We start from the raw sequence: 19,779 nt of genomic DNA, 5'->3' as shown, positions 1-19,779 counted from the left end.
AGGAGCGGATCCATTTCCTGGAACTATGCCAAGGTTACTTTGAGTTTATCTGGTTATGTACAGGGCGTGTCCCTTACCCTGAGGTCAGAATGGGGTCTGAGTATTTGGGACCCACCATTTCTCCCAGCCCGTGACTGACTCACTGATGTTCAGTCCTGACACGGTGCTGAGACTAAGCGCGACCCACGCTGCACCCGTTCAGGCAGTTCTTTCCCTGCAGAATAGTCCACAAGCACGAGCGATGATGGAGAAGCTGTGCCAACTGGCAGCCTCTGAAGGCCTGCTTGTGGGCTCTGCACAGCTACAGCAAACTTGTACACCAGCCTGACCTCACTGAAGACAGACCGTGTGACACGGAAAATTCTAGAAACTATTTATGCTTCTCTATGGGGATCTGTGTTATTAGTCCTCATCTAAACACATTTGTAAACATAACTTGACATAAGTCACATACAATATATCACTGAAAATACGTGAATTATGGTGCCCTCCGAGGATTATTTAAAAATTAAGGTAGAACAATGAAGGGACCGACCTCTATCTGACTCGGAGAAAGCCGGATCTGTCTCCACTGATTGCTTAGATACAGTCAAGGTCGATCACAGAAGAAGAAAGTCAAATATAAGATTTCCAAGAAGTTAGGGGGAAAACACTGGTGCTGGTGTCCTTCCTCCTCGGGTGATAGTTCAGCCTGTGGCCGAGACAGTGTGTGTGTGTGGGGGGGGGGGTCGGGGGCAGGGGTCACATGAGCTAATAATCGAAAAAGAAAAGATAAAGAAATAGAGATGAGAAGGTTTCACACCGAAATAAAAAAATTCATGTTGCCTTCAATATAATTTGTGTTAGTTACATTTAAATTCCTAATTTATACATAGCGGGGTTGATAAAGAATTACATTGTAGCAAAATTAGCCAGAATAATTAGCATAGAGTGTGTGCCTCTGATTGAACACCCAGCAGACAGCCCTGTAATTAAGACCAGCGAGGGCCATATTCTGAGGCTTTGTCATCTTATTATCTGCCTACCAACTGTTTCATCTTCACCTCCCTTCTGATTTGAAGTTTGATAGCAATCTCTAATTATTCTCGGTTTATTTCTTTACCTTACCCAGATTCCGATAATTTTCCTGTGGTCACTACCCTCCCTCTTTTTCTATTTACACAAACGTGCTGCTGTCACGTGTCTTTCCGATGTGATGCTGCAGAGCCTCTGCGCTCGGGAATTCGGGTTCCAAAATTTCTTTCAAAACTCCTAATTCTTTGGCCGAAGAAAGAACGAGGGGCCGACGACACTGTCGGCACACGGCTCACACCTCCGAACTGAAGGCTGACCCACTGAGCTCACGTCTCCCTTCCTGGGGGAGCCCGTTGCCAGTGATTCCCAGAATGCCTCTGTCAGGGTTTCTTTCAGTCCCTGTGACACTGGGAGGCAGTCCCATGTGGCCCTGCCTGCCTGCTCGCTGATGGCCCTGCTCTTGACTCGGGGAGTCTGGGATTGGCTGCTGTCCTGGCAGCATCTGTGAGAGCTTATCACGGAAGGCAGGAGTCCAGTAACCAAAGAATAGAAAACATGGGGGGATTAACTCAAGGTCTTTACCACAGGCTGGGCCATTGCCGCTGCCTCTCTTTAGACTGAGATCAGGACATTTCCATGGCTTTCAAGGCAGAGTGAACACACTACCTATATCAACTTTCAGCTGCAAGTCACAGAAAACACAGGAACAGTGCTGAAGGAATAAAGACAAGAAGTCTGGGGGTTCGCAGCCCAGAGCAGGGACAAAAAGGAGCCATCGCGGCACCGTCTCTCCCCCTCTTTCTGTCCCAGTCTCCTTCATATGTTGGCCGTTCATCTGTCTGTCACCTCATGGCTGGAATATGGCTGCCACAGCTCCACACATCATGTCTATGTCCAAGGAAAGAAGAAAGGAAAAGGAGGTGCCAGCCACTACTTCCCCTCTCCATCAGGAAAGCCGAAGCCTTCCCAGATGCACCAGAGCAGACCCTGCCGACTCTCACTGCCCAGAACTGGTTGCCAGCAAGTCTGACACATTGAGGAGCTGGCAAAGGAGACAGGACTGATGGGACTGACCTCAGCCAACAGGATTCATCACCAGGGGCCAGGCACAGAGTCACAGCAAAGAAAACGCAGGCTCTGTTAGGTGGGAGAGAGGAGAGCAGATACTGGATGGGAACCCAGGGCTGGCTCCTTGAATGCAGATGCCACACGTGTTGGGAAAAGTGTCAGTACATGGAACAGAACCTGCAAAGTCATACATGGGAGCTGAGAGGAGGGCCATATCAGTCAGGGTTCTCCAGAGAAACAGAACCAACAGGGAGTGTGTGTGTGTGTGTGTGTGTGTGTGTGTGTGTGTGTGTGTGTGTGAGAGAGAGAGAGAGAGAGATTTATTTTAAGTAATTGGCTCATGCAATTACAGAGACTGGCAAGTCCAAAATCTGCGGGGAAGCCCCTCAGGCTGGAGACCCAGAAAAAGTTGCAGTTCAAGTCAAAGGCCATCTGTTGGCAGGACTCCCTCTTGCTCAGAGGACATTAGTCTTTGTCCTAGTCAGGCCTTCAACTGATTGGACGAGGCCCACCTACATTACGGAGGGTAATCTGCTTTACTCAAAGTCCACCGACTTCGGCATTAACTCCATCCAAAAGAAAAAATACCTTTGCAGGAACATCCAGAATAATGTTTGACCAACTATCTGGGTACCGTGGCCTACCCGAGTTGACACACAAAATGAACCATGACAAGAGGAGACGAGAGAAAGTGAGACAGAGAACAGGTGGTAAGATGGGATGCAAGGTGGAGGAGGCTGTATCAAAGCTCCTCGGGGACTAGGAGAGATGTGGTTTAAGGGCATAAACATGCACCTAGTAGATAAACAAGTGCTGAAATATAATGCACCGTATAGTAATTTTGACAACAATGTTGTGTTAGAAACATTAAACTTGGTAAGATACTAGATCATAATTATTCCCACCACAGAAAAGAAATGACAGTCAAGTGAGGTGACAGAGGTATGAGCTAACACAACAATGGCAACCATATTGCGACATATAAATGCATCAGATCAGCATGGTGCACACCTTCACCTAACACCATGGCATTTGGCAAATACACGAGGTGTGATCAAACAATATAGTGAATGTTTAAATTTAAAAAACACATTGTCATAAAAGATACATTGCCATTAATGCCCCTCAAAATATGTCCCCTCGCTTCTAACACACTTATCCCATCATTTTTGCCACTTTCTGAAGCAGTTCTGGAAGTCCTATTTCATGAGTGTCTTTAGTTGCCCTGTCGTGGCTGCCTCGATGTCCTGAATCAATTCAAAACATTTACCTTTCATGGTCATTTTGACTTTGGGGAAGAGCCAGAAGTCACAGTGCCAGATCCAGTGAATAAGATGGATGAGAACACACTAATGTTTTTATTTGGCAGAAATTGCTGTACCAGAAGCAATGTGTGACATGGAGCCTTTCTGTTGTGATCACAAAATACAGTGAATGCTGCTGCCAAGTGCCATCCAACAGAAAGGCAGGGATCTTCAATATGGGAAGCAGTGCATTGAAACTTAGTAACAGTGTGTGACAAGTTTCAACTTGTTTGGTGCAGTCAGTCGGGTGTGAGCTACAGTTGAGAGAAGGTGAGTTTTAAAGTGTGCCGTAAATCATCCTCCATCATGACAATGCCCCGTGTCTCACATCGCTTCCGTTATGGCAATTTCTGTCAAATAAAAACATTATGATGTGTCCTCATCCACCTTATTCAGTGGATCTGGCACCGTGTGACTTCTGGCTCTTCCCCAAAGTCAAAATGATTCAGGACATCGAGGCAGCCATGACAGTGCAACTGAAGACACTCACAAAAGAGGACTTCCAGAACTGCTTCAGAAAGTGGCAAGAATGATGGGATAAGTGTGTTCTAAGCGAGGGAGAGAATTTTGAGGGGGATTAATGGCAATGTGTCTTTTACGATTATAATTTTTTTTATTTAAACATTCACTGCATTGTTTGATCACACCTCGTATTTCCATTCAAAAAAAAATCAAAAAATTAATGAATTTTTTAAAGGCTGTATGGCACAGCCTGGGCCGCTCAGCTGGTCAAACACAGGCTAACTGCTGGAGCAGCTGTGTTCTGGGCCCAGGTTGCCGTGGGAAGTCCAGGGACACCAGAGACAGAGATCATGAGAACAAAAGCCCCCCCACCCCCCAGGAATGCACAGAAAGCAACATGAGGTGTTTTTGCACTCCCATGGGTGGTGCAATCAGGTGCTTTAAGGCCAGTTTACCAGCCCTAAGGGGGGCGGAAGCTGCTGCGAACACTTAGGTTGCTTTTCTTTGTTCACTTATGTGATGCTTTGTCTCCTTGGGACTAGCCGGTCCATCTCTAGATTTGGAAACCAAAGATTCCACTGCATTCCGTTCAGTTCAAAACATGTCCAATTTACAGTCAGCCAGACTCCCTTTTTAGATGAAACGAAGGAGTGTGTCCTGTAGAATATCACACAATGTTCCTTTCAACAGAACAGAGGTTCGAAGCCCAGTCTCAGGAAGAGACTTTTCAAGTTTCAGGGCAGAGTCTCACGTTTGATTAGAGGACGTTGTTCAACAGCATGTCTGAGAGCTTTCTGCTACATATTGTCCCCTCTTCCTCCCCACCCCCTACCCCAAGCACATCTACTGAGACCAATCGCTAGAAAAATCCCTAACTGAGGCCTCAGGGGAGATTAACTCCCATCTCCTGTGAAGCAGGGGGTGGGGAGGACTGTTGGCAGGTGTCCCTCCCCACTGGCTGTAACACTAGCCCTGTTTCTTCTATTTATAGCAACACCCACACCACCCTAGGGCACAGCTGCTAACTTGGGACTCAGCTGAGAAGAAAAGTCTGGTGAACACACACACAGCGTCGCAATGTCCAGCTCTGATTGCTGTCCCGACTACCCGCTCAGCTCAGACTTAGCGACCAGATTAAAGTCTGCCCTGGACGCCAAGGATGAGGAGAGAGTCAGCGACCTGCTCTGCACCGAAGTCAGGCACGTGGACGCTGTGATCGAGCTGGCCAACGATGACTGGATGAAAGACCCCGCGGCTCAGCTGCCCCCCGCGGTGCTCCTAGGTAACCAGCCGGGGTGAATCTGCTGTTTGAAACTAAACACCCATCGCGTGTGTGTGGGTGGGTGGGTGGGTGTGTGTGTGGGTGTGTGACCAGTGGGCCACTGCTGGGGGTGAGAGGACTGCCGCTGGCTGAAAAGGTGAACGCTATGTGCTGGACTCTCTGATGCTCGCATCTGAACATACACATGCTGTATATACTGTGTATGTCGCATAGGCAACAATTAGAGCGCGACACAAAAAATTTAAAAGAGAAAAATTAATCCATGGTACCACCATCCTAGCACAGTGTGGCTGGATTTCTCCGCATTTTTCCCAGCTAGCCCATTTGCATGCGTAAACGTCCCCTACTTACACCCAGGTCCTAGATAGAATTTGGTGTCCTGCTCCGACAAGGTAATACCTCTAGAGTAAGTTACATGTTGCGTCTGAATTTCAATCACCTGTTGAGGTGACTGATCACAAACCACTTAAACCAAATTTCTACCAGAGGGGACCCTTGGCTGCCTGTGTGGCCACTATCAGGAATGCCGTGAATAGCATCTTTATTAGCATTCCCAGGGCTTTTACCTTATTTGGGTCATGTCCTCAGGATGAATTCCTGGGAGCTGCATATCTGAACCGGGACAGAAAGTTTTCCAAATTGTTTTCTGGAAGGACTTTTATTCTGACAATGAGGGCCAGTGTCTCGCTACACTAGTCTTTAAATCGCCAGCTTAATAAGTGTGTCGTGGTCGTCCTCTCTGCTGCCTGCTCATCATTCCTTCCGGGACTGCTCACCACAAAGTCTTGTCCACGGGGTTGTGTTTTTCCATGTAGACCTTTCACAGGTGACTTGTCTATCTGGGTCCTTGGGCAGTACCTCTCCATTTCTTTGTATCTTTTTGTCATTTTTGTAAGACTTCTTTTTTAAAAACAGATTTTATTGGGGACGAGGAACAGTGTGTATCTCCAGGACTTTATTGGGGAACAGTGTGTTTTTCCCAGGACCCATCAGCTCCAAGTCAAGTTGTTGTCCTTCAGTCTTAGATGTGGAGGGCACAGCTCAGCTCCAGGTCCAGCCGCCTTTAGTTGCAGGGGCTCAGCCCATGATCCCATGTGGGAATTGAACCGCAACCTTGTTGTTGAGAGCTCGCCCTCTAACCAACTGAGCCATCCGGCCGCCCCTACAGAAGCTCAGCGGCAGCTCGTTGTCTTCAATCTAGTTGTGGAGGGTGCAGCTCACTGGCCTATGAGGGAATCAAACTGGCAACCCTGTTGTTCAGAGCTCGCGCTCTAACCTACTGAGCCATCCAGCCGCCCCTTTGTAAGACTTCTTCACATAACATATATATAATCTCTTTGTCGTATTTGCTGACAATATTTTCCCTGACCTGAGATTTACTTTTAATTGAACTGTGCTGTTATTATCCAGCTGGTCAGATGTGCCCTCCACAGTGTTAGTCTTGATGTCTTGACCCTAAGTGATGCTCAGGGCTTCTCTTCATCCACTAGACAGACTCCCTCCCAACACACGTATGTGTGTGTGCACATGTACATGTACACATGTGCGCACACACATACACACATGCATACATGCACACTCACACATGCACACACATGCTCAGGTGCATGTATATACACATGCAGGAAAACACGCTCATATGCATACACACACATTCAAGGACACATGCTCACACACACATGCAGGAAGTGCACCAAAAAAGGACATGCATGGGACACTGGGACTAGTGAGTGGAGCTCTAACATGATGAAGAGAGAAAGCAGAGATTGGAGCTTCAGGGGCCGACCGTCCCTCTCCTGCCTGTGGTATGGGTGCCTTCCCTGGGCTGCCTCCCACCGGGGATTTGCAAGCTGCTTTAGACTTTAGGGAGAAACCATCTCCTGCTTCTTCTTTGCCTTGGTTTTCCTAATATCTGGACAAGGGCCCTGGAGCCCTGAACCTTTGTTGGGACCTTAGCTCTGCCTACATAGGCCCGAGGCCTCACTGAGTCCTTGGGGAATATCCCTGACTCCGGACAAGAGCTGCTGGGGTTCAAATATGCATGTGGCGTCCTTAGAACATTTGAAGAGTGGTCCAAACTTTGGGCAACACCTTGACATGCAGCCCGTGTTAGGAATGGACACTGTAAAGAACTTAAATCCTGGAAGGAGGGTTATGAAGGGGAAGGAATGTGACTCGCAAGAAAACAGGGCTGGGCCAAGTGAGGGGCCAGAGCTGGGAGGGGCTACCCCAACCAGGAGAGGCAGGAGCCAAGGGTCGTGCTGGCAAAAGCATCCTGGGGAACGGAGAGGGGAAAGTGGTCCAGCCCAAGGGCAACCTGGCTGACAGAATTCTCGGTATTGTTCAAAAGATGGCAATTTACAAAAAGAAGAAAAAGAAAAGTAACAATTCTCTCTGCTTCTCAACATGAACACACAGGAGAGTGAAACGTCCGTGCTCACTGGTCTGTGAACATATTACTCCCACCAAATAGAACCGAAAATAACAATAATAATTTACATATTTCAGTGCATCCGTCAGCATCACAATAAAAGCATAAGGCAAAGGAGGCACTGGGTGAGAAAATGGTGTCAACATCTTTCTCTGGAGAATCCCCTCAGGTATCCCTGTGGAACTTAACACTTTAGCCCCAGCAGATAATGAGATAAAATGCAGAAATGTAGTGTCCCTACGTGGCCAGCCAGCAGCAAGCATGAGGCAGGAGAACGGTCCGCAACCAGGGTTCCCCAAAAGACGCAACTCACCTGCTTTCCTGCGGGGCAGACTTGGGATGCCCTGCGCGATGCTTGGGAGGGCGTGGGAACCTGCCATGCACACTCAGCCCCCCACTCAGACTCCTGATCTCTCCCAGCTCTGGACTTCCCCTGCTGTGAGGCACCCCAACACTCACCCATAATCAGCTCTCCCGTCTGTGCCACCCTCCCCATCCCAACTGGAACCTCCCCGCCAGGACGACACCCAATCCCAGGCTGTGTGAGCGCCTCCCCCACTCACCCAGACTGCCCTGTCCTTCCAGCCCCCGCACACAGGGTCGCCCCACTGGAAGCCCACCCCTGCCCATCCCGACCGCACATTCACCTCCTTCACCCTTGAGAGCACAGTGCCCTCAGTCTCCATGAGTTACTGAAACACACAGCCTTGCTCATTGTTATGTCCACTGAATATTTCAAAGTCAAACACGACCTACTCAAGGTCAAGATCCTTGCCTAACCCTTGTTGGTATCCAGAGCCTGGCAAGGAGCCCCAAGAAGCAGCTCCAAGTCTGGGTACCATGCCTGGCATGGGTGAGCCGAGCTGCTTTGCTAACATTAGCTGGGTGGGCACAGACTGCTTTTCCACAGACACTACCGGGGTTAGTCTTCCTGGCAAGAAATACCTAATTCTCCTTTCTGCTAAAACCAAATCTCTCTCTACTGTTTAATACTGTGACAGTTGCATTATTTGTCCTTGCCTCTTTCCAATGCCTATCAGCTCACTAACCACGGAGAACATAGGGAGGGAGAAAAGACAGCTGGGGAGGGGTGGCGAGACCCTTCTTGCCCCCAAATGCATCGACTGTACAATTTGGTAACTGGTGTAATCAAACTACTTAAGAAACAACTGATTACTAATTGCTATTATTAAAGATGTCAGCATTCATGATTTTGCTGCTGATATATACAAGTCAAGATGCTACTTGAATTCTTGATTGAAATAGAAAACGAGGGGCATTATGTTGTGTTTGGGGTAATGGTATTTGAGCATTTGGAGGCAAGTTAAAGAAATACTAATTGGGCTTTTATTAAGAGATCTCACCCAGCAGCGTGGATAGCTGGGGAATGAACCCGGTGAACACGTGAGGGGCCTGTGCACGCACGTTAAGACTTCTCGTTCAACAAGCGCCCAGCAGGCTCGACGCTGAGCATGCAGTGAGTTCGGGGTGGGGCGCAGCCACTGCTCCGTCCCCATTCGCGGGGAGGACCCGCCCCCAGGGCAGAGCAAACAGATGTCAGGTACACAAGCACAACTCCTGCCTCAAAGGACTCATATTCAAACCAAGGACAAGAGCGTGAGCCTCGCGGGCAGCTCTGAGACATGTGGGGAATCGGAAGCTCACAGTGAGGTGACCTGGGTTCTTGCGTGGGTGCTACCACTAGCTACCTGTGTGGTCTTGAACCTGGCAGTCCATCTCTCTGAACCTTCACTTCCCCATTAAAAAAAAAAAATGGGATCAGTTGGGCCACTTTCTCAGGGTCTTTAGAGGTTGAACTAATTAGGGTCCTAAGACCAACAACCTGTGTGTGGAAGAGACTCTCAAAACTTGGCTGCCTTTGCAGCAGTGGTGCATCCGATCAGAGGTCTGTGTACACGCCCCGCCTCCACAGGGATGGCGGGCTCCGGCCAGGTGCCAGGGAAAGCGTCACCTGGAAGGTTGCTGAGACTGGTTCATGAGCTGTAAGGCACCAGACACCGTGTTTCCCCGAAAATAAGCCCCAATGAAGATCGTCAGCCAGACGTCGCATTTTGTACGTTATGACGATGTTCCAGAGGAAGATGACATGACTGTATTTGATAAATGTAGATTGTGGCACATGAAAAAATAAGACATCACCTGAAAATATGCCCTAATGCGTCTTTTGGAGCAAAAATTAATATAAGATCCGGTCTTATTTTCAGGGAAATACAGTAGGGCACAGCCAGGTCCTGACAGGGAGAATAAGTCTGCAGGCCAGAGCCTGTGAGAACTGGAACCAGCCCTAAGGGGAGGCAGAGACAGAAGAATCCTTCCACGGTGCGGACTGCGTTTCCCAAGGGCAGCTGTCTTTCCCACCTTCCCGGCTGAGGAAAATGAGGCACAGAGAGGGCGCGTTCCACCCTGAGGTCGCAGTGCAGGGAGGAGGTGTAAATCCAGTGCCCTTCCCATGTTCCGTGATGCCCGTGGTTTTCCAGATGGGCCTTTGAGGCTCACATGTGTCCCCTTACTGGTCAGTAGCCAGTTAGGAACAGCGAATAAACCAGCTTTGTTTCCTGACTTGTTGTCAAGGGCTCCTGATGCTTACCCCCCTGCGACATGTTGAAGGAAGATCCAGGAAAAAATGTCCCCATTGATGCTGTGTACAACCCTTTGGCTTTATATTATACACACACACCACACACCATCGACATACACTACACACACACACTACACACACACCACACACACACACCACACACACACGCCACACACACACCACACACACACACTACACACACACTACACACACACCACACACACCACACACCACACACACACCACACACCATCGACATACACTACACACACACACTACACACACACCACACACACACACCACACACACACCACACACACACACCACACACACACCACACACACACACTACACACACACTACACACACACCACACACACACACCACACACACACCACACACACACTACACACACACACCACACACACACACACACACCACACACACACACACCACACACACACCACACACACCACACACACACCACACACACCACACACCATCCACACACACTACACACACACACTACACACACACCACACACACACACCACACACACACACCACACACACACCATCAATAACATGGAGTCCCCGGCTTCAATTAATTCAAATAAGAGGATCAAGAAACTATGTGGATGGACGAATAGGGTGCTTGGCTACAGAATAAAACCAGAAATGGGAAGCAGGAGGTCACCGATGACAGGCAAGGGTAGGAAGGAAAGCTCTCTGCCATCTCGACTGCACACCCTGAGCAAAGAGCGTGGGGGCAGGGAGACCCTGCTCGAAGCAAAATGAAATTAAACCTTCCTAAGTGCTTATAAATCAGCACCTAATGACACCATCCCACCACCAGTCAGAGCACTGCTCTTATTACTTTGATTCACAAGCCAGGAAAAGATCCGGAATTATGCACAAATTATTGTCCCATCTTCTTAATTAACGCTGATTGCAAAATTCTTGCTAAAGTCCTTGCTAACAGACTCAATTATGTGCTGCCTGAATTGATTCACCCAGATCAAGTGGAATTTATTAGAAATACAGTTTCCTACAATAACATCAGATTATCTTTGAATATAGTTAAATTATTTAGGAATGAAATGGCCCCAGCAGCAGCCCTTGCTGCAGATACGGAAAAATATCTCCCACCACCTAGAAGGAAGATATTCCTTTGCTTTCTACCAGACACACCCCCAGGCTCTGCTCTCCCCAGAAGCAGGTGGAATCCATGTGATGAGACGAGATGCACGTCTTAGAGCCAAGTGGTCAGCTTCAGAGCACATGAGCAGGAAGAAAAATCGTACAGGGTCGCATCTCAGCTCCCCCCAGTATGAACCCTCACTGCCTGTGGAACACAGTGAAATTGCAATTAGACTAAATCAGGATATTTTCAGAATCAAAATTGAGAAACAAGTTAATAAATAATGTATGCTGATGACATACTTCTATTAGCATCACTGCCACGCATACTGGAGAGTTTTGAAAGAACAAAAAGAAATGAGTATATAGTGAAGAGGCTTTATACCTTTCCAGGATGGTGATGGTTCCTGCAACGGCATGCTTTGCTTAGAATAACACCCTGAAGGAACTACTTAGAAACGGCAAACACACTACTGATAGCCTGGTTCTACTTGCCAATCCCATCGCCTGTCATCTCCTAATACCGAATTCAGCAGCTGGATATTGGACAGGGACTGGGTTTGTCCTAGTCATCTAGTGGCACACAGTAGGTATATAATAACCAAATAACATACGGGGGGCACAAAAGATCTCCTGGGTTGGCCCTTGAAAGACGAACATGTTCCCGACAGGCTATATAATCGAAAGGAAGGGGCTGCAAATAAAGGGAGCAGAATGAGCCCACGTGGGGCACACAGGGGCATGACACACTGGACAGAGAAGTAGGACCTGCTTGGAAATGGGGTGTGAAAATCAGAGGAGAGGAAGGAAAAGCCAGGCAAGTAAGTGGGGACCATATTGTGAGGCCACAAATTCTAGACATTGCTGTGTGGAGGGCCAGTGAGGAGCCATTCAGCAATGAAATAAGATCATCTAATATGGAAAAAAACAGAAACTCTTTCACATATGTAGGAAGGATAGAGGTGGCGAGACCGGTGCCAGGAGACGTGGCCAGCTGTCTCCTCACACCCACTCTCCCCTTTTTCTTTACTACTAGAGACCCTACGGCCACACTGTGGTGTCCACCTCCCTGGAAGTTAGGGCTGGCCTTGTGCTCATCAACAGTGAGCTTAACAGCAGATCAAAGATGACAGAAGAAAGTGTCAGGGAATCTGAAAACAGATCACCAGAAAGTATCCAATCTGAAGAGCAGAAAATAAAATGACTGAAAATCAGATGAACAGGGACTATGGACAGTGTAGGAGATCTGACGTACTCAACCGGAGTTCAAGAAAGAAGATGGAGCCGAAAAATATTTAAAGAAATAATTACCAAACGTTTCCCTAATTTGATGAAAGATATAGGTTTACAGATTCAAGAAGTTCAGCAAACCAGGAGCAGCAGAGACATGAGAGAAAGGAGTTAAATACATGCCTGGGTAGCTGGCTGCTTTTCTGATGTCAAGTTTGCCTTGACAATGATGAGCGGACCTCCCTGGAGTGAAGGGTGGGACAGGTATGCAGAGAGGAGGCAGTAATAGCTTCGCATTTGGAGGCACTCCTTCCTGCAAACCTGCAATGGTTCTCTACTGCCCACACAGAAGGCCAGCAAACTATGGGCGGAGGGCCTGCTGCCTGTTTTCATAAATAAAGTTATAGTGGGACACGGCCATGCTCACTCATTTGCATACTGTCCATGGCTGCTTTCTTGCTACAATGACAGAGGGGAGGAGTTGCCACAAAGCCCATGTGACCTACAACACCCAAAACATTTACGACCTGGCACTTTATAGAAAAAGTCTGGTGACTACTGTCCAACAGCGTACAGTTCAAATTTTTCAGCTGGGACTCAGTGCCTAAGAGATGCTTCGTGGGCTAACTAAGCCTGCCATGTCTCCCAGCATCCCTTCACCCACGCTTGACCCCTTGAGGTCCCTGGGCCACCTAGAAGGATGGCTGGGTGTGTTGTCAGAGCAGGTGAAGACAGGATAGCAGAGAGATGGCCCACCCAAAGGCTGCCCAGACTGATGGACAAAGGTGCCACTCAGAGCACGGTGGGAGTTCAGGCATTGCTCTGCCGAGCTTTGCCATGGAGACTGACAGGATGCATTGAGAAACACTGATAGCAATTTGTCAATTAACACAACATCCACATATGTGATTACTGACTTGTAATTATACGTCCTTTTCCCCCACTTTATTTCTTTCTTGTAATCAATTTTAATTGTATTTTGAAAGAGAATCAGTCTGTGACAAAGTGGGACCAAAAAAAAACAAAACCACCCCTGGTCTTTGACATCCGGTGGTTGAGAAACTCTGGTCCAAATCACACCTCAGTAGGCCATCAATGTCGTCTGTGGGTACCTGGCAGGACTTCTTCTTGGCCTTTGGGGAGGCTGTCTCTCCACTCTCATCTCACCTGCTTGACAACACACCCAGCCATCCTTCCAGGGGGCCCGTAGATCTCACAGGGTCACAGTTTGTGGCTGAGTGGAGTTTGCTTGCCAGGACATTTGCTGGGGATAAACGCCTGTGAAGGGCACCTGTGATTGGCACACAAGCCCTCCAGTGCCTTGACTAGCCCCTAGGGGAGCTTTGGAGCTGGTACACGTGTCACCTTTTTCCCACAGTGGGTCAGAATGGCAGGACCTCTCCACCCTCACCTGACTACCCATAAAACGTGCCGTCTCAGGAAGGGTATTCTTGGGTGAGGCAGCTCTCTGCAGCTGAGACAAACCCTGAAGTTGCTGGCAGCTGGGTGACAAGTCCTCCCTAACTGTGGGGTCTGGGTGGCACATCTCCCCATCTGCCCACGGGTCTAGGTCCTGCTGCTCACCTGGGCTCTGCACCCTCAGGCTGCTCTCTGCGGCTTGTTTCCTACCCAGGTCCCCCCTTTGCCTGACTCTGCCTACGTTCCTGAACCCCCACGTTTCAGACCCCCACTTTCCATACCCCCCCTTTCCAGACCCCAAGCAACACAGCCCTGAGGCTCAGCCCAGAATGACAGGACACAGATCCCCACGCCACAGGTCAAGAGGAGGGAGCAGACACTCTGGAGGACACGAGCCATCCTTGCCCTTCGGCTCCCTCTGTGCTTTGTTCAGATGCCACCTTCAGAGAAGCCTGTCCTACCCCCGCTGCCTGTCACTCTAATACTGACGTGCTTTCTCGTCATCACACCTGACCTCCACTGAGCAATCATTTCATCCACTCGCTAGTTCATGATTCGCTCGCCTATCTCCCTACAAACATAGTAACACTTCTTAATGGCAAGGATTCCACGCTTTATCCCACGAGCTGCTAGTACCTGAAAAGCACCCTGTATATGTAAACTCAGTAGAGAATACTTCCACGTTGCATAGAAATTTGCCCTTCCACCTGAAAACCATGAGAGCCCCAGCATCACCAAACTCTTCCAAACTTGATTTAAAAAAAAAAAAATTCATAGGCAGAAATCTCATTATTTTAACTTGCATTTTAAAGTAGTAAAATTGAAAATTGTGCATATGTTTAATAGTCATTTCTACTTTTTATGATGTCTCTTTTTCCTGTCCTGTTGGAAGTTCCAAGTTTTTGGTTTTTTGCCAACAGAAAAACAGGTAGAATGAACTTAGAATCCATCAGACAATACGCCTCACTTTGCAAAGCAGCCAAGAGTCTCCACCAGGAGCCCACCCTCCTTCACTGCAGGATCAGTAAACGTCTCACTTCTAGAGGGGACACAGACAATGATAGGACGCAGCAATCAGACCAATCCAACTTCAAGAGGGTATTTTGCTCCCTGTGTGACATTCATAAAAAACAACCAGTCTGCACATGCAATTTGTCTCGAGAGGCAGGAGATGCAATTGTACTATGTAATTAAATCCCCATGGCAGTTGTAAAGGAACTTCGTCACCTTTATCAGGGAAAGCGTCAGTGACATGCTTCCCAGTACTGTCCCCAGAGCCTGTGAAAGTCGGCCCATGGCTATTTACTCGAGGCTGTGAGTGCAAAGGGTCTGCAGCTCTGCCCCACACGCAGCCCCTGCCATCTGCAGGCTCAAGGGCACCTTTGTCCCTGAGCTTCCAAAAAGGCCTTCCGGGGCTGCAGGGGAGAGCAGCTCTTGACCTTTGGATAAGATGGCACTCATAATGGGACGTGACTCTGTTGTTTTGCAGGAACAGCACTGGACGGGGTAGCCTTGTCAGGAAAACAAGTTCCTGAGGGGCTTGTGTCCCCATGTTGCATTCTTCCCTGTGATGGGAATGAGGTTCCTTGACACATGACACGAGTGCAGACAATTTAAGTCTTCGTTAATAGATGCACTTGATCTGAGGCAGTCAAATGTTTGAATGTTGCGTTAAATGAGGTGTGCTGTGCTAACCTCGTGGTTCAGAAAGAAGGTGGACATGCTCTGACATTTTTGGGACTATTGTCTGTGCGTGTGACCAACTCAGGGGGGTGGGCAAATGTGTCCTGGAGCTCGTAAAAACAGAGCCTTACACACCTGCCCAGCTTACTACACCTTTTTTACATTTTTAATTTAAAAAGCTGAAGGGAGCAGAGATGAAGGAGGAACAGCCTTTAGAAATTAAGTGGGAGAGTGAGAATCAAAAAAGGAACAGGTGTGAAAGTAAGTGCAGTGTAAGGCCTGGGGCCACTGTGACAGGTGGTTGTAATGCTCGTGTCTGAGCATCCGGCAGGTTTAGTACACGGCCATTCGTAGAAGCACTTAGGGTAGGAAGCACACAATGGACCAGAATGACAACGTACGTTGGCATATTTGAGAAAACGCACAGATTCTCACGATATCCACAGGGGAATGGCTTCCTGCCCTAGCTTGTCCATTTACTTGGATATCTGAACCAAAAGGAAACCAGACAGTTATCCAACAGCCTTGGAAAGAGTCCATACATGCGCCCTTCCCCAAGAACACAAGGGAATGGTGGGCGGCCTGCCGCCTCTATCTTGTGGCCCAAACGCACGGCAAGTTCCTGCCATGGACAGAGAGCCTGGCTCTGCAGGAAAGCCCGCCTGCCCCACATTTCAGCCTCAGCTGAATTATTCCACAGAGACCAGCCGTGCTCATCCTCAGATGCTTCTGAGGAAACGAAAATCCTTTGCCAATTCAATGGCAGGATGCAAAGACCTTGAGATTGTGAAAATACTAATTACCATTTGAACACGACCATTTGCTGCAATCTTTTGAGGCCCGATTGTGTCATGCTCCACGTCACCCACCAATGTGACACGCACTCTTCCATATACTCACCCTAGTCATCGATAAGCAGATTGGACAGAATCAGGCTGAAAGCTTCCCTTTTGAGCTGTGGCTCTCAACCTGGGCTGCACGTTAGAAGCACCTGGGCAGTTTCTAGCGGTCCCGATGCTCGGGCTGCACCCTACAGCCCTCCAACCAGAAGCTCCCAGGTGACCCAAGTTACTGCCAAGGTCTGAGCCACTATGCCACGCGTACCACGTCTACTGTTTCTCCAGCTTGAGTTTCGTAGCAAGAGTTACCAAAAAAAAGGCCCATATTTTTTCCATCTTTGCTAAAAGTTCTCATGAAACCTTCCATCATGGGTTAAAAGACAAATGCTTACATCCCCTCTGTACATTTATGAAATAACCATGTCACAAAAGAAAATTCTTTCAGCCCACCGTGAGCCTAGTGACTTCCCCTAGTGACCCACGAAGCTGCAAGTGCCTTTTTCTAAATATCCGCAACCCAACTTTTTCGCAATCCACTGAGGGACCTTGCCCAGGACTAATGTCAATTCGGATTTGGAAGAATCCAGTTCTTTTCCTATATGACAATGAAAACCCCCATCTTTGGGTCCTTCTTCTGTTTTATCACCACCTCTTGAAGATTTTGACAGTTGCTCAGCAACTTCATGCACAAATTCACTCTTGGAAGAAGTTGAGGTTTTAATGTGGACTGAAGCAGTCAGAGAAGGTAAGATTTGAGTTGCATCCTGTAACCTATGCATTCATTGGCTTTGGCTAAGCAGAGAAGGATGAGGATGGTAAAAATGAGGTGAAAAGGGCTTGACCCAAGCAACGTACGGATGGGCAGAAATGGTGAGCCGCAGGCAAGAGTGTGGGTCAGGAAGCAGGGTTATTCACCCACCCCTGAAGGACGTCATTCAGCGGGTGGGAGAGAACCCTAAGGAACTCCTGTGTTTGGGGTCCTCTGGTCATTGCTTTTTCCTGTATGGTGCTGGAGGGCAGGGTTACTATAATTTTTACCTCCGAATCCAGAAAACCTACAAAAATACGTTAGCACATAATATTCCACGAATGTCTACTGAGAATCGATGAATAGATTGTTTTCAGATATTTGTGGGGGTTGTCGATTTTGTTGTTGTTTGGTTTCTAGTGTTTCTTGGGTGGTTTTTTAAATGTAATAGTCACACAAATAGCTATGCTTGTTTGTTAAAACAAAGGACACTCTGCCATGCCTCTGAAGTAACCTCCAAGTCTTACTTGTGAGACCAGTGTTGTCTATCACGAGCTGCTTTTAACACTTTCACAAAGAACCGAGTCTGTTTCTGAGCTACCACTCCCCACCCACCAAAATCAAGGCTGGATATTTTGGGTGCTGTTGACAAATATAACATTTGAAAAGCTAAATTTAGCGTAGAACATAGGCAGAATGCTCTGATCCCTGGACGCACTCCAGTGTCCCACACCTTTTAAAAATAACCGTGTCAAAATACATCAGGTACAAAAGAATTCTCCAGTCTGAAGTGAAATACAGGCTCAGGCTGGACGACAGGATAGTTGTGTGTGAATGCTCGTAAGTCCTTCAGAAATGCACCTCATCACCAACAGTCTGAGGACGGTAAGACGGCAACATGGCGCTGCTTAGAGGAATGAAACAGCTGAGGAATTAACGTTGCTAATGAAATGAATAGAGCACCTGCCGAATACGTAAGTGAATGGGAAGAGTACAGGACTTCACGTTCTAAGGTACCATGACAAGGGCAGTGGCCCCCACAGTGTGTCTGTCCACCATCTTCTGTACGCACCTGCCTCTTATGTCCGACGAGGCCGTACATTCCTTGCGGACATGGTCTGTGGGCTCTTTACCACTGCATTTTCCCCAACACTCAGCAGCGCTTAAGGCACGTAGGGACCCTCGAAAATAATCTCTGCTGTTCCCATTGACGATACTGATTCTGTCTTTGCTGCTGCTGATGGAGACAAGGGAGATGAACTTTAAAACGGGAAATGACATTTTAAGGAGCCCTTATGGCACATACAATAGACAAGGTCTTCTTATGAGACTCGGTACCTTTACACACAGGGAAAGGTGGGCTGTGCAGGGCAGCCCACACCGCTGAGATGGAGCCCCACCCCCGGCATCGGAATGCCTGCCCGTGATGCACCAAGAGTCCAAAGGGGAAAAGGTAGCGGACGGCCAAGAATGAGAGGAAATTAAACGCAGTGGAGCCAGTTTCAGAGAGACAGACCTATTCGTCCTTTCAACCATTTTCATGAGGACCTGTTGTGTATGACACACCATGCTGGACACTGAGAACCCCACGGACATGAGGAAGCAGAAGGCTGTGGTCAGGAAGCTCGCGGTCAAGTGGAGTAACCAGCACAGACACGTGACCCTCGGTACCAGCGTTGTGCCAGGTACCACGGAGAGGTGCCAGGACAGACATCGGGACCAGCCGGGGAGGAGGAGAGAGGCTTTGCTGAGTGGGGAGGGAAAAAGAGCGGGGCTGGCCAGGTGACAAGGGGAAAAGAAGAAAGCCAAGCAGAGGGGACAACATGGGCACCGCAAGGCGCCGTCAGGGGACTCACTGCACATCCTTGAGCTGCAGTGTCACGTGCTCAGACAGGGCTGAGGGACGAGGCGGGAAGCCCTCGAACTCAACGTGATGTGTTTGATCGTTGACCATCTCAGGGCTTGGAAACCTTGGGCGAGCTGCCTGACTCTGAGTCCCAGCTTCGTCTTCTGCCAATGGCACGAAGGCCACCCACGTTCAGGGTCCCCTGGGCAGAGAGCCACTTATAGGGGATGGCTGGGCAGCACAGCCTCCTCCTGCAGCTCTCTCTGAGCTCCGAGATTATGGGTGAGCTGATTATGGCTGAAGCCCTTGGGCCCTTCTGCCTCCTCTGCACTGAGCCTCAGCCCAGGCACCAGACAAGCGTGGTGAAGACAGACCCACACCCATGGCAGCCAGCTCAGGGAGTGACCGAGTTTCCTGCACCTCTTGCTGTCACCAATGTGAGCCCTTCAGCAGCAGAGATGGGCAGGAGGCCACACCTGTCCCATGCCAGCACCCCTGCAGCCCTCTTCTGTAGACAAGAGGCAGGTTTAACCACTGGGGACCCCCTAGGCTGTGGGTCAGGCTGTGCATGCACATATATGCCTGCAAATCAGGTCTGCCACGATAAAACAAATCTTTATTAAATTATAAAGGCATTCAACTCGCCTCCACCTTTTCCCCCTTCTAAGGAAGGCCAGGGGAGCTCTGCTGGACCCCCTTTTGTTGTGGAAAATCTTG

The 19,779-nt window shown here is 48.7% G+C and overlaps 1 protein-coding gene across 1 annotated transcript in view; it reads left to right on the top strand.

The window, feature by feature from the left end:
• Positions 1–4,783: 4,783 nt before the first annotated feature.
• The window catches only part of ASB18 (ankyrin repeat and SOCS box containing 18), a 59,166-nt gene continuing 44,170 nt past the window's right edge, over positions 4,784–19,779 (top strand). Inside the window, 1 exon segment of the mRNA XM_019740949.3 lies at positions 4,784–5,130. Within this exon segment, the coding sequence (XP_019596508.3) occupies positions 4,926–5,130 (205 nt within the window). The 5' untranslated portion in view covers positions 4,784–4,925.

This window comes from Rhinolophus sinicus, chromosome 17 (assembly GCF_057876585.1).
Source record: "Rhinolophus sinicus isolate RSI-liver-muscle chromosome 17, RSI-T2T, whole genome shotgun sequence".
NCBI classification, from domain to species: Eukaryota; Metazoa; Chordata; class Mammalia; order Chiroptera; family Rhinolophidae; genus Rhinolophus; species Rhinolophus sinicus.
The sequence above is the reverse complement of the archived record's forward strand: the minus strand, read 5'-3'. Positions and strand labels throughout refer to the sequence as shown.